At 39.3% G+C, this 15,812-nt stretch overlaps 1 protein-coding gene across 3 annotated transcripts in view; it reads left to right on the top strand.

The window, feature by feature from the left end:
• Positions 1 to 15,812, top strand: part of FHOD3 (formin homology 2 domain containing 3) — a 413,671-nt gene that overhangs the window by 383,101 nt on the left and 14,758 nt on the right. For 2 of the 3 annotated variants that reach the window (XM_050891470.1, XM_050891469.1), the window contains 4 exons: positions 1,760 to 1,950; positions 3,671 to 3,863; positions 11,950 to 12,121; positions 14,376 to 14,537. In XM_050891470.1, coding sequence (XP_050747427.1) covers positions 1,760 to 1,950; positions 3,671 to 3,863; positions 11,950 to 12,121; positions 14,376 to 14,537 — 718 coding nt within the window. Of the gene's footprint in view, positions 1 to 1,759; positions 1,951 to 3,670; positions 3,864 to 9,247; positions 9,272 to 11,949; positions 12,122 to 14,375; positions 14,538 to 15,812 lie in introns of all 3 variants that reach the window. The other variant, XM_050891468.1, reaches the window with a different exon arrangement.

Here is a 15,812-nt window from a genome sequence, read left to right as displayed (position 1 = left end):
GCCCACTCTTGTGAATGTGCTGGCTGTTGGCAGATTTCAAGGGGCAGGGAATTTGCCACATCTTATCCCTGCAGATATGCTGTTCTCCGAAGATGTCTCTTGAACCCCTACAGGCTTGAACCTCAGAGCTTTTTGATAGATTAAAACTCATTCTGTTTTCAGTGAAAGCTGCTATAAAATGTCATAAAATTAAATTTCTCAGCTGCAGGGGCTGAGAGACTTCCTCAGCCAGGTTGGATAATTCTTACTAGTAAGACCTAGAAATACCTCCTCTTGGCTTTTTTTTTCTTAATAGGAATGCTAGTATTTTTCCCCATGTGTGTTTTAGATATACCATCTATGGAGAGCAGCAATGTGTTTATGATCAACAGTGAAAATACTGACCTGGAAAGGACTTTTAAAACATATGCATTGATATGGATATAAGGAAAACAAAAACCCCACAGCTGCTCCGCCTGCAGGGCTTTTCTGAATAGCAGAATGGATCAAAGGATGTTTTTATTTCCTTGTGAAGAGGAAAAATTCATCACTTTATAAATCACAGCAAAAACAAACCAAATCAATACCAGGAGCTTTTTAGTAATAATGCATTTCTTATGGCTATCCTCGGTATAGGTCTCAGCAGTGGGTGCTGCACACAGCTAAAAAGAGTGAACTAAAACCTGTCTCTGACACTGGTTTTCATTTAGCATTAAGGAATTAACTGGAGTACCAGACTGTAACATCCCAAACACTGATGTGTTTAGAATCTGAGAGCTAAATCTGTATTTTATAGCTTGAGTTCATCTGAACTGTGAAGTGGTATTACAAAATAAATTTTTCCTTTCTTCAGAATTCAAGAACATATTGGGTAGTTTTACTTTTTTCATCTGTTGTGTGCTGTGGCTGGGGCGTTAATGCAATTTGTCCAGTTGTTAGCAACACATCCTGAATGTCTTCTGTAGACCATTGCGATCTGAACACCTTTTTTGGTTGATGAATAAAGGAGAAGCGCTCTCTCACCTTCTGTGGAATGTGTTGGCTTCTGTCCTGATGAATGTTACTGTAGGATGCAGTCATTTATTTTAACTGTGTTGAGAGACTTTCAAAGCCGTTATATGATCTTGTTACAAGCCAGCAAATTCGTACTGTATATCAAGGGATGAAAGTTAGTGCTGAGATCACTAAATAACACTGACTTTCAATAGAGCTTTAAAAAATTCTGGCCTGTGAACTTTGTGATTAGAAGTAGATCATCTATTAACAAGTCAGTGCATGGCTAGGGAATAGATCCAAGTGCTTCCTAAATTGGAGAAGTGTTGGCTGGGTACAACAGTGAGCAGTAAACAGGGTATAAAAAGCTATGAGTAGTAGAGAAAAGGATTAAGAAAAAGAGAAAGTTTTGTATTACCTCAGAAATAACTGAGTCATGCAGTTGCTTGGTGCAGGCATGAAGTTATTAGCAAGGGAAAAAACACATCACAATATTTTATTGTCCCTTCTTTAGGTGTTAGGCCTCCAAGACTAAAACCAAAAATATATGTATATGGATATTTCTTTGTTTTCAGTTTTCCTTACTAGCATTTCATGTCTAGACAAACTGCGACAGAGAAAGCTATTTCTTAATTATTTAGTAGTAATTAATAATGTGAATTAATGTTGTGCTGCCACTACGTTGACCCCTTATTATACATACATTGCATTGTTCAGATATCCAAGGATACTACCACAGTGTTTTTGCTTAAAGTGTTACATTTTCTTTTCTTTTTTTTTTTTTCAGGTTGACTTTGAACAACTCCAGGAAAACTTGTGTCAGATGGAAAGACGGTGCAAAGCATCATGGGATCACCTTAAGGCTATAGCAAAGCATGAAATGAAGCCAACTCTAAAGCAAAAAATGTCCGAGTTCCTTAAAGATTGTGCAGAAAGAATCATAATCCTGAAGATTGTTCACAGAAGAATAATTAACAGGTACAGAATTAGACTGGCGACAGCAATATCTTGATAATAAATGACTTGCTAAAACTGTAAATTATGACATCATAAATATGTTTTTTGTAAGTGTTTAATCCACATTCCAGCGAGTAATGTTACCAGGATGTATGTGGTGCATACTTTGTTATAGACGCCATTTAAGAAAGATCCCCACTCCAGAAAGTTTCTATATTTCTGATGAAAAGAAGCAATGATCCAGGCCATCATTTATTCCCAAGGTACAATAACTGGGTCTTTTAACTCCTAGTCCCCAAAAGCTAGCAGCTTTATGGTTAAGTTGCTATATTCTCTGTCCTTCCCTGAATACTTCTGAGGGGCGTTGGCTTACTGTCTGATAAACAAGAATAGGCTGTAGCAAAAAAATGAAGTTCTAATGACAAATTTGTCATAAGCAGAAGTTGAAACGAGTCTTATACAATGAGTTCTTCTATAGGCAGCACCACTCCTATTTGCAAGATCTACGACTATGTGGGTTTTATGCCTACACAGCAAAAGACAGAATTAAGATTCCTCTCCTTAGGACTTGCTGTTGGGTTTAGTTTCATCCAGTGGAGTTAACAGTAATTGCAGTGCTTTGAAATGTACATATTCATGATAATTCTACGATACACCTGAGCTTTTTTTTTCAGATTCACAAATGTAGCTTAAGTCATGTGAGTAATTTATCTGTGTTCCTGCTTATTAATGAAATTTTGAGAGGTTTTCCAACTTCTGAATAATTTCCAAATTTCTGTGGTCAAAATTAGGATCTGGATTCCAAATTATCCCAAATTTGTGGATATACACTTGAGAAGTTGATTCAGCTCTTCTTTTGTTTTCATAATGACTTGGTTATCATGGCATAAGTAAGCAGAAATCCCAATTGCAGTGGAAGGGAAGTGAATTAACCAGTTTCCTGTTGTGTTTATCATATGCATTGTACAAATAAGAAAAATGATAACTTTTTCCTGTTATGTCCTGCAACTGCTACTGTAGTTCTCCAAAAATGTATCCATGTACCTGCATCTTTCTAGGATTGGGAAGACTTTTTATCATCAGGGATGTACATGCAGTTAAAAGGAATTCCCATACATTTTTAAACATTCAGTGTGCTATTGTAAATGATGCAATATAGAAGCAATAGTAAAAGTTGCAAATAGCGCGAAAGCTCTGAATGCCACAGAAGCAGTAAAACTGTGAATTGAGAGTATCCCGAACTAAAGTACTTGGTAGATAATATAATTTTATGGTCAGTTTTGTGAACTAGAAATTCTTTCCTTCTTGTGTTTGCTAGCCTGTAAATCTGCATTCTTCTTGTCTAGACTTTCCCCAACATCCTAACAGCCGCTTTGAAGTTGCTTAATACAAATAAATAGAATTGAAACTTAATAAATATTTTTTCTATAACTGAAATGAAATTGGTCATTCACATGCCGAATTAGTTATATAAAGTAGATGGAGTTCCATAAACATCTTATCTCCTGCATCAGCCTGGGAAAGTGGACTGGGATGAAGTTATCATAGACTAGAGTTTCATTGTTTTAATTATAAAACATGCCAGTGTTATGCAAAGCATCCATGAAAATTCTGTAGCACAAAAGAAATGATGGGAGCTAATAAAGTAATAAATGGATTCACTGAAATGTGGTTTTTTTTCCCCCAGAAACCATCAATAAAGATTTTTTCCCTTTGCATTTATGAACTCATTGTTTTCCAGGTTTCACTCATTTTTGTTATTTATGGGCCATCCTCCCTATGCAATACGTGAAGTCAACATCAATAAGTTCTGCAAAATTATTAGCGAATTTGCTCTGGAATACCGCACCACCAGGGAACGAGTTTTGCAGCAAAAACAGAAACGAGCTAACCACAGGGAAAGAAACAAGACCAGAGGGAAAATGATAACAGATGTAAGTGGCAAAACGTATCTCCCACAGCATGGATTTTTAAAATTTTCTTTCATTGAATGTCGTATATGAAGTGTTGTTATTCTTTATTTTTATTCTTAAGAGGTTCTTCTACTGTAAGTAATGAACTCTGTTCTCTTAGAAGACAAAATTTGCAAGTCCTTGATTGTGTATAATTTTTGCTTCATACCAATTTACAGAATGAGAACAAACTGAAATTAAGCATCCAAAAAGAGCATCTCTGTGTGTTGCACGGACAGTGCCCAAAATATCTAGAAGACACCAGGAGCTGTGTGTACCTGATCAGCCAAGAATAAAAAAAAGGAAAAAAACTAGAAATTAGGCTCCTAACTGAGGACATGATTTAAATGATGAACCATTGTAGCCATTTAAGTGCTTACAACCAAATTTAAATGGATTTTTTCCTCCATCTTTTAAGATTCTAATACAGTCTTTAATTTTTGTATTTTATCTATTTTTATGTATATATATATGCGTGCACATGCACAGCAATTTTCTTCTTAACTTTAAAGTGCAGAACAGCCAATTTTATGGGAACAGACTACTTTGGGGTTCTGAAAGAATGGACAAATTTATGTTCACCGTAGATGTTACCCTGCAAACTTTTTGACTGTATGATTGCATACTGATCGAATAAATTAAAATAAGATTAGTTTTCTCAGCACAGTAAGCTTTAAAATCCTCTCTTTTTTTTTTATCTTTTTTTTTAAGTTGATGTAGTTTGACTCAATCCAAATAAAGTTTTAAGAAGTGCCAGTACTTAATAAAAGTTTCCAGCTGTCTCAAAATCCAAATCTGGAGTCTCGATTAGATGCGAGTGGTTCATTGCATATGAAGCTACCCCTGCCTTTGGCATGAAAAGCCCTAAGCTGATTACAGTTTTATGGCTCAGGCAACATGGGTCAAAATATATATATGTTTTGAGACTGATACAAATTGAGATTGTATTTAAGTCATTGACTCACAATCATTTGTAGATCTTTCCTGGCAATATCCTGTTTAAATTTGGAAATCTGCCCCATCTAGAGAAAATGTTAAACCTGTATTATTATCTCAAAAGATTTTCCTTTTGGTCTAGCCTCAGGTTAAGGAAGAGGCTCTGATTTTATGCAAAAGGTATAATATAGTCATACAAATTTTCAAAACTACCATTGGGGAACTGAGATCACTTTCTTCAATTGCTTCTTGGTTTTCCTGGCATATTCTAGAGGAGCTAAAAGATAGCATTAACCAAAGAGATTGGTAAATTAAAATTTTCATTTCCTCAGATAGCTTCAATACTTTTTATTATTTTAAACAATACTGAGATGTGAAGGAGTTACTTTTTTCCTACTATATGATGTAGTGTTCCTGTATTATCTGTCCAGCAGGACAGAAAGCTTCCCTGTGTCCTGTTCCTGCAGGAAATGCGAGGGGAAAAGGAAATCTGATCACTGGCAGCTGGGTTCAGGAATTGGAGAGAAGGGACCCTTTCAAACCAGAAAAAGGCTCAGGGTTGACAGCTAGTCAGTGAGGAGCAGAGCCAGGGATGATGGCTGTTTTCTGAAAATGTAAGAAAGGAGGCAGCTAGGCCTTTCCCAGAAAAACGTATTATTGGAAGAAGATGTCTTGTTCAGCTCAAGATAGTGTTGAGTTTTGACAAGAATTAAATGCCATCTGACAGCTAATGTTCCAGCTAAAAATATCTTTCAGGTCCCCAGAAAGGGAGCATTTTTTGCCTATCACTAATTTACAATTATATAATGGTCCTATTAGCTTAAAAACAAAAAGCCTGCTGGAGTAAAAAACCCACATTCTTTAAAATTCCCCTTATAGAGACGTTCTTTAGGGGAGTTATTCATGTGGCCATATGGTTATTTCAGGACTTACTAAATCTCTTTAACTGTAGCCCAGTAATATGGCCTCATTTACCATTCATTTGATTGCAGTACATGGTAAAACAGAAGTAAAGTTGCATCAGACTATTTGTCACAGCTTCCTTTGACAACTTCAGAGTCAGATCTACCTCAAAACAAGTTTCCAAGTCAGCAGGATGGAAGATATTTATGTGCGAAGAATGATGAAAAAGGGGAGTTTTATTGTAGTCTTGTGTTGGCTGTGGTTTGTATCTGGTCTTGATTTTCTTAGTGTTTTATATTTGAAGGCATTGGAAAGGGAAGATATATCAGTAATGCATTGACAGTATGTTCAACTAGTTACAAAACACTGATAGAAGAAAGTTTAGATCTTGACATTGGAAAGAAACTCTTTGTAGAAAGTAATTCTAATAAGAAGTAGTCATGTGGAATTTTAATTTCTGCTTTTGGTGACCTAGAAGGATAGTGCGGTTATTTGATATTTACCTCCCTGTCCTTTTGAAAGTTTCCTCAGGATCTCATTTTTATCACCGTACAGTACATTGATTTTAGGCAGAAGAAGAAGGATTTTAACAAAAATGGGAAAGGAATAAGCCAGAACCATCCCAGTTCTTAACGAGAAGGCACGTATCTCTTAAACTTTGGTCCCCCCTGCAGACTTGGAAGGCAGAGGGGTGCTGGCTCTTTGCACGGAGAGAGACTGCTGGCTCTTTGCGTGGAGAACTTGCATCAGCTTCAGCAACTGCTCACATGGAGTAGGGCTGAGAAGCACAATGGGGAATATTTCCAGTCTTTCTTTCAGCCTTTTACCACAGTGATCTTTATGTTTATATGTTCTTTAATAGCTGAGGTGGACTGGGCACTGTCAGTTTAAATCTTGGTGAATGTTGTCTGCAAGAGAGAGAAAGATGGAGGGAGGGTCAGGAAAAAAAAAAGAACAGTGAGTTGCCACAGTTTCACAGGGAAAATTGCCTAGTCTCTGTAACCTTATATCTGGCTTTAGCCAATGATAGCACTCATTTCAGACACACTAAAAATAACAAGCAAGCAGAATAGGGAAGAAATGCAATTATAGATACAAGTCTGAGCTTTTTAATGATTCTTAATAATAGTAGGTAATATAAGCATCTGTCTCTCAGATTTATGAAGCTCTGCTTTTTACGATACTTAAGAGTTTCAATTCCAAAATTGCTATGTAATAGAAATAATATTTTGAAACAGCAAATCCACCACATAGAAATGCTAGCCTAAAGGAAAAATGGGAGGGAGGGAGGGGCGGAGGGAGGGAGGAAGATCTCAGATTGTCCTGCAACATCCAATATTGGATGAAAGAAGAATCAAGCAGCCTTTTTTTCTTAAAATTAACACTTTGTGCTTGCAAGAGGTATTCAGTATAGCAATATTCTTTCAGTGCTTTTTGGTAATATTACACTTTAAAAATTTCTTAATTTATTAATATTTCTCAGTATATTTATAATGATGAAATGAAGAAAGAAATAAAAGGCAGAATGTACACACCTGGGTGAGAGCAAGTGAAACAAAAGTTTGATTTATTTATTTTGCTACTTTGACGCCTGTTGTCAGTATTTGCTGGGGGCAAATGGCTCTCCAGACATGGAAACATGATGGGGATGGTGAACTGCTCCTCCTGTGCACTGGAGTAGCTTTGGGTGTAGAAGGACAGCGGTTCTAGGTGTGAGGCCTCTCCACCCAGAGCAGGAGGAAGGGAAATGGTAATGCCTCGGGTACTGGAGATGAGCAAAGACAAACGGAGACAAGTACATTGCCCTTAAAGTAAGTCCACAGCAAATCACTTTTAGCTAGATTAAATGGGCAGGAAGGCCAGCAGCTGGGACTTTCCCTGTAAAAATCTAGTTTGATATAAAGTAATAATATAATGCACTTCTGTTTGGAGCACACTGTTTGTAATGTGTGTACTCTGCTATTTCACCTTTCCCTGAGTGCCTTTTGCATATTGTTTAGCTTAATTTGCTCTCCTCCTGCCTTTTATTTATTAGATAGATGTACATATGGATTAAAATACAAGTATGTTCTTGCTTCCCATTCTTCTCCTTTCTGTTTCTTATTCATGCCAAAAAGTGAGCAGTGGCCTTCTTCAGAAGAATTGCTTTACGGTGTGACTCCTTGCCCCCTGGGGCATGGAAAAAACCAAATGGATCTTTTTAATGTAAAAGGAACATACTTGCCGAGGTCCCTCTGTAAAACATCTGCCTGTGTTTCTGTCAGTGCCACAGTGTCCAAAGAAAAATAATCATCTCACTCTTTGAATAAAACATACCCTTAAAAAGTAATGTTAATGTGCTGCTGAGCACTCTCACAGCCAATCTTCTTATGGAGATTGTGCTGAAACTAAGCTAAGGGCCAAAGTAAATCAGGCTTTCATTTTTAATGATGAATGTTTCTGGAACAGAATGTATCAATCCCAGACAGAAATCATAGCTGAGATGGAGATAAGGTCAAAAATATGTATTAGTAACACTAGGGAGGAGAATAGAATTGGTGGAATGCTTCTCCTAAAAAATAAAACAAAACCCACAAATAAAAAAATGCATCAAATTTCTGGGCTATGTTTGCACTTTATAAGCAATCAAACTGAAAATTGTGGAAACAAGGAGCCCAGATACTTGAGAAACTGTGTTTTACTTTGGGAACCTTCCATGTGGGGCATCTTATAACCCGATGAAGAATTCCCCAGGCATTTGGGAACACAGCTCTAAATAGTTTGCTAATTCCCTGTAAATCCCCAAATTTAAGAACACTCCACATGCCACAATATTTTGATATGCCCGTTGCATTTAATGTAGTGTAACTGTCAAGATAGTTTTACACGCCTGCCGTCACAGAGGGTGAAAGCCCTGAATGGCAAAGGATAATTGCATCGCTCTAATTTCCAGGATCTCATATCAGGCAGCTACTGAAGAACTTTAAACTTTTATTCAAACACTACTCAGCATTTGATTTGAGTGCTCTGTTAAACTGGAAGTTGAAAAGTCCCAGCTTAAAAAAGGAATTAAAACAAGCACTTAAGTGTAGAGAAAAGGAATTGCCAAGAAGCTGACCTCTGCACTGGGAGAAAGAGCAGCCAGGACCTCCCTGTGCTGAACAGAGCTGGAAAAAGGAGAGGGAGTCCTTCCTAGTGCTCCCCGTTTCCACAGGGCAAAAAGTGGGCAAGCAACCGCATGACTCAAGGGAGAGAAATAGGATGGGTTAGGGGTAGTTTCAGTTCATAATTTCTCTAAGAAAAATCAGGAAATTTTTATAGACCCTATGGACAGTGACAGTCTGTTCTACGTACAATTAACTAAAAAAAAATAAGCAAGCTGATTGTCTAAGGAATGAATTCCTTATATGCTTTGTATTTTTATGTCCTCCTATAATTGCATAAACAGTACCATGGTTACCTCTTACTCTGTCGTGGTTTGACCATACTGTCTTTCCTAAATCTTGCTGTTTGTCCTTCTCCACCCTGCCCTTTGTTTCCGGTGGCAGACCGATGAAGAAGAGGATGCTGAGGTATGGTTCTCTGAAAGAGCATGTCATTCCCATGTCCTCTGTGTGCTGTGACATCTAATTTCTAACTCAGATAGTATGGACTGCTCAACTCCATCTTCTCAACTGGAACTATGAACCATGACATTTTTCTCATAGCTTTTTGGCTTAATCATAAGAATGCATTTTTACAGTCAGCTTTAACCATATGCATACCTGCTCTCGTGAATAAGGATATCCTGGTCTGAGGCCTTAATCATTTTAAGTTTCCTAATTTTTTTTCCTTAATGTCTGTTTACTAAACTGCAAAGTATCCCCACTACCCAAAATATCAGTGATCTGAATGTTATGGGGATCATCAGTTACCTTGGGCTACGGATTACCATAATAATTTCATACTCGTTATTAAGCTGTGCAAGTCCAAATGGTATTATTTTATAAAGCGTTCAAAAGCATCAGGATATAGGGATGCAAAGCAAATTGTAATGGTTCTCCTTGCTGTGTGAATTGCAAATAAGATACTTCAGTCACCATAGAGGTGAGCCATGGCGTAGGTCATGTATTTATCATAAAGTGCTCCTGAAGGTGATGTTGAAAATGAATAAAGAAGTGAATAAATAATTTAAGAACGATAATATGCTAGCTGTATTCATAATAAAACAATTTATTGGTTTGAGGAACATCTATTGTGCAATGCATTTTTTGTTCAGCATTAGAGCTTTCTTCAATTTGCTGAACATAATGGGGCTTAATGCTCACTGTTTCATAATGGCAATCATTTGCTCGAGAGGCTGGGGTTTGGGCATTAATCTACGGCAACATCTGAAAATTAAGGAAGTTAAATAAAACTTCTGGCTCTAGAGCTTCTCCCCCAGTGATGATTTGTGCTGTATGGCTTGGGGCGCAGAAAGAACATTACATTAATTAGCCTGTTTATGCCAACATTTAACTAACCTGTGTGAATAGTAACTAACAGTTATGTGAAGACTTTATCCTTTGTTTTTTTTCTAAGATGGTATTGATTAGCTTTACAACCCATTGTGTACAAGAGAGTATTCTTAATGCAAAAATGGCATGCACTTTCATAGAAGTTTCTCTCTAATGTTTTTCTGTCTTTTAATTTCACATGTGAAACTCTAGCACTTGCATACTTTCCACATCAAAATGTTGCAAGCTAATATTTTAACAAGAAAACAAACTTCTCACTATCAAAAATAAATCTCACACTGGTATATTTAGCTCAGTGCCTTGTAGGCATTATTGTTTTGCTACTCAGTTAACTTGCTATCCTACCCCAAAAAGTCATTATGTTAAAATAGAATCATCCTGTCATTGATTTCCAGATTAAATATTTTCAATTTGCAGTCTTGACAGCCCCAGGGACTCGATCAAAGCTCTGAAAGTAGGGCCCTTTTCTTTGGAAGGGCCAGAAAAGAAAAGTCTTTTCTTCCAATTTACCATTCTCTGACAGGAAGGCTCTGCAGGTTTGCATCCCTTTAACTGACTGGCTCGATACCATCAAGTGAATAATTAATGTTGTTTATTATGCAAAGGAAGAAGAGAATGCAGCACACCTTCTTTCATCTGTGCTGAATTGGTCAGAGTAAGAAAGATTAAAAGGAAAAAGAAAACATTTCCGTTTCTGATGGTGGACTGATATGACTGAGAATACTGAGGGGTATTACTATCTGTTGATGCCTGTTTGCTGTTGACACAGCCGGTATTTTCTGCAGCCAGGACTGTATTTTAAATGTGCTTCAGCCTTTCTGTAGATAAGAGCAGTGGAGCGAATACCAATATCACAGCCCTTTGTAGGCAGAGGCTGGGAAGGGAGAGCAGCCCAGCAATGCAAGCTCTTCTCCTTAGAAAGTGTCTGTTTCTGCTGTTTTCATCCATTTCTAGATGGCTGTCTTCAGTAACCGGTGGAGCTGCTGCATCCATGCACTATGCATGCCCAGCGAATGTAGCTGCTGTTGTTCACATAGTCGTGGTGACAGGGAAATCACAGGGGGGCTGGGGAAGCGGAGGGCAGATTCCTAAATCTCTTGTAAGGTTTTGTTTGTTCTTCTAACTGCTGACTGCAATTTTTGTGTTTTGGCCATGAAATAATTTGGCTGGGTGTTTTGGGACCGGGGATTTTTTCAGCATTACTGGTAATATATTTTAAGGTTACTTGTAGGTATTTGTGTTTTAGAGCAGTTTGAGAGTTTTCTGTGCAGCAACACAGAGAGGCAAGAGGGAAAGGTCTTTCTTCCTAGACTGCTCTCCCCGTTTTGCCCTGTTACTGAAAGGTGATTGTACAGAGAAAAAGAAATTTCTTGTTTGTGTCAGGTTTCATGCTGTCCCCCTCGATGTCATACCTGACCCCAGATTGGGCCCAGCCTGGATCAAAGGCTGCAAAGCAAGTCTTTGCTTTGTACCTTATACTCTCAGACAGAAGGTCAAAATTATAAAGCTCAAGCTAATGCATCTGGTTTTCCTCTGATTGTGTCTGCTCCCTGCTGTTGCCCTGTTTCCAGTTTATTTCTGCTCAGGGTGCATGCTCTGGGAGAGGAGCAACTATTGCCTGGATCTTTTGGGAATAGCTGCACTCCAAACCAAGCCCAGGAGGACACTCTTCTCCTTGCAATTCGCGGTCGAGACTCTGGCCTATTCTCCATGCTGTTTTCTGTTACAACAACAAATCTGTTTTCCTCCTTCAGTCTGGCAAGTTCTCCAGCAGCTCGTCCCCCTGCCAGAGCCAGCCCCAGGGGCTGCAGTACGCCGAGGACGCTGCAGAGCACGAGAACATGAAGGCCGTGCTGAAGTCCTCCTCCATTGGCGGGGAAAGCACCACTGCGCTCGGGGTCCGCACTCGAAGCCGGGCCAGCCGAGGTGAGTGCCAGCAGTTTCCTTTTGGCTGTGTTTCTTGTGGTGCAGTAGCCATATGGTGGCCCAAACGCGGGTCGTGGTCCCCTTGCATAGCACTCGTGGCAGAAAGGGTCGAAGGGGAAGGAGAAGACCCCAGTGGTGTTTCCATGCTGTTTTCTTCCCATGGAAGTGGTGATTTGGGGCACGGGGATGTAGAAGAATTTGCCTGAACTTTTAATGCTTGGATTACAGCCAAGGTAGTGCCTGGGGGCATTAGGAGTCCAAGCCTGCAGAAATTCTCACCTCTCCCCTCACCGTGAACGCGGCTGCCCACTAACACCCCAGTTTTTATTCTTGTTCTCACCGTGAAAGCAAAATGGGCCTTGCAGCATTTTAGGAATGATTGGGGAGAGGAAAATGAGTAGGAAAAAGATGATGAATCTTTTAACCACCTCTCTGCTAAACTGCAAAGGTAGTGGATTAAGTGGAGACTAGGAGCATAAAAAGCTGCTGTGGACAGCCCCGCATCTCCTTGCTGCCCTGACAGATACCCCTTTCTCTGAGGTCCATGGCGCTCTGCTGTTTCCAAGTGTCAGCATGGGTAATTGCTGAAAGCTGACAGGGAGGAAATGAAAACCTGACCCAATCCGCTGATTCTAACACCTGATACTCTGACAGAAGAGCTCACTGGTACAACCATTCTTGGCAATGAGATAGCCTTGTTTTCTGTCCAAGACATGATTCGCTGGTACACTTCTTCATTTAAGCAGCCACTAAACCACTTCCTTTATGCTAAATCATTTTACAGACACTGGATTCACCAGTTTATTTTCTTCCGTCTTCCCCTCATCCCCTCCCATACACGTCATACCTGGAAGATGGTTTTGGAGTAAGGGTGATGCACCAAAATTCAAGTCTTCAGTTTTCCATTCTGGTATTTCTTTTTCCTCACATCTGGATAGGCTGGATCTTACACTTTCTTCGTTGTTTTTTGATACCACTGATAGCACATCCAGAGCATCCACCACTAAGTCTGTGTGTGTGTAGTTTATTAAGGCTTGAAACCATGATCCTGTCTAATTTAGAGGTTTCACAGCCCCAATTTAAGAAGCAAGTCAACTAGCTAAAGTACAAAGATGAAATAATTCAAGCTGCACTGCAACAAGTTGAATAGCTGAAGTAATCCATTGAATGCTAATGAGCAGTGTGTCCTGATAATGAGAGTCAGTTGTGTTCCCCTGAAGAAGAGCAGAGGCAGAGGATGGGTGAGCCAGAGAGAAGCTTGTCAGCAGCACTATCGTAATACAACTGCTCTTGACGAGAGCCAGGAGACAAGCAGCAGAGCAAAGTGCTAATCAAAGCTGTTGTTTATTGACATCGGGGACGTGATATAGAGTGGCCTCACCAGTGAATTTTTAGCTGCTTGCAATTCTACCACATCCACTCTTTTGCAAAGCTTGCTGTCAGTGTTCACACTGCACACTAGCCTTCAAATTATTTAAAAACAAAAAGCACACGGAACAGTAGTCTGTAGTGGAGGAACCCAAAGATGTGTCTGACACAGCTCTGTGGAGTAAGGAGTGCCAGAGCCTTGGGTTCGGAGACATGGCTCACTTGTTTGTTTGTGGTTTTAACCAAAATTGCTTATTTAGCTTTTCAGCTTGCCAACGACTTGCTTTTCTGCTCATAACAGAGCATACACAGTTGTGCCAGGACACATATGGCTTTGTGATGAGAAGGTGAATTCTTTATTGTGAAAGGGACAACGAGACATGTCAAACCACACTTTTTGCCCTTTTCATGTCTTCTTTGCACTAGGCTGTGATACAGATGCTTGGAAATTGATTCTTTCTCTCTTTTGGTACAAAGGACCTGTCTTGCTGATTTGCATCAATCTCTAACATGTGCCATGTCTTCTAGTCTCTGTGTAATACGAGCGGAGGGAAGCATGGTCTCACAACACTAGCAATCCTTGGCTTATAGACAGTCTCTAGCAGACATTTGCCAGTCGTATGGTCAAGAACAAGACTCTGAGGCTGAAGGGAATAGAAAATTATAATTGCATTTGAGCTCTTGGTTCTCTGCTGATACAGCAGAGAGTCTAGGGTATTATTTAGAAATATTCTCCATTAGGCAGAGTCTTCTCCTTTGGCCAATTTGAAGTAGCAATGACTGAGCTGCCTGCTGTAATTCCCCAAAAAACCCAATTGCAAAACCAAAGTGACGCAAGAGACTTTCAGTCTTCTTTTCCCTCAATTCATTTGCTGGACTTTTCCAGGCCGTATTGGTTCATGGAACGCTGGCAACGACGATTCACCTAATGCAACGGATGATGCAGCAGATGAGATCATGGATCGCATTGTAAAGTCTGCCACCCAAGTGCCAAGCCAGCGAGCGGTGCCTAGAGAGAGGAAGCGGTCACGAGCAAATAGGAAGTCATGTGAGTATATGGCTATTAAATTTCTCAAAATAAGCAAATGTGCAAACATTTAGGTATATCGGTGTAGGAACCAGGCCTTCAGTAGGCAGACATGCATCGGTAGTTCATATTAGCTTGATTGTATACTTATGATTGGCATATATTCCTCTTACTACTGTTTACATGATGTTGTATTCAGTGGGAATTTGAAATGTCCTTAGCAGTAAGAGAAGAAGAATGGTTTATGGTGCTTTAGAGCTGATGACAGTACTTATTCATAACTAGAGAAGTCAGATCAGGACCTCAAACGGAGACTGCTTAAAATCCTATAAGGTACTGTGAACTGGCATAAAGATTAATAGTTGTATCTGTAGCTGAATTTATTAATAAAGCAAGAAGTAGTTTGAGATATTTCACCTTTTAAAGTCTTTCTCTCTTATGCTGTGTACTATCCTTCTGCAGCCCCGAAAACAAAATGTCTACTGCTGCTTGGCTGCAAAGTGGTTATAGAGGACCTTAACTTCCACTGGGAAGAAAAGGTAGCACATATATAAGGTGGTCTTTCAACAGTGTAGTGTGGCCACAGGGCTGAGCTGCGGCACCTGAGTTTGAGCAATTTGATTTCACGCTTTAGTAAATACAATGTTTAAGAGGTGATGATCTTTCTGGGTTTTTTTTTCCTTATGTGCAGAGACTCCTGTGATTACTATGAGAAAGATAAGTACCCAAAGAACATAAGATTTTAGTGTTTAATGTCATTCACCATATGTGGCTTTTTGACTACCTTTCCATCCATCTCTTTAGCATTTCTGGGAAGTTAGGACAAAGAGGAGACAACAACAGTGAGTGAAAAATCACACAGATTTTCTTTTTTGTGGAATTGTTCTAACATAGTGGGTGATCAAAAACATTTGGTATAAGCAGTGATTGCTATAAACTAGCATGTGCTGAAAGCATATTCACTTTCCCCAACATACTAAGAAAGGAACTTCTGCATGTGGCGAGAGCAAAAGCAAAGTGGACACTCTGGTTAGATGAGCCAGACTCTAAGCAAAGAAAATGAGCTGACACTGGATTGTCTGTCTTACTTTCCGTCATACACTGTGCCGTACCTCTTTGTGGCATCACCTTCTGCTGCTACCCACTTCCCCACACGGTTCTGGTGTTCTGCACGTGCTGACTGCCCTAGTTGGCTTGTGCATATCAAATAAACCTCCTATATGTTTGCCTATTCCCATGGTTTATCCCATGCTAAAATATTTCTTCTGTTAGCAACACTACCTCCATGCACACACA

The sequence above is a fragment of the Gymnogyps californianus genome, chromosome 2 (genome assembly GCF_018139145.2).
Source record: "Gymnogyps californianus isolate 813 chromosome 2, ASM1813914v2, whole genome shotgun sequence".
Lineage (NCBI taxonomy): Eukaryota > Metazoa > Chordata > Aves > Accipitriformes > Cathartidae > Gymnogyps > Gymnogyps californianus.
This window is presented reverse-complemented; position numbering and strand designations above follow the sequence as displayed.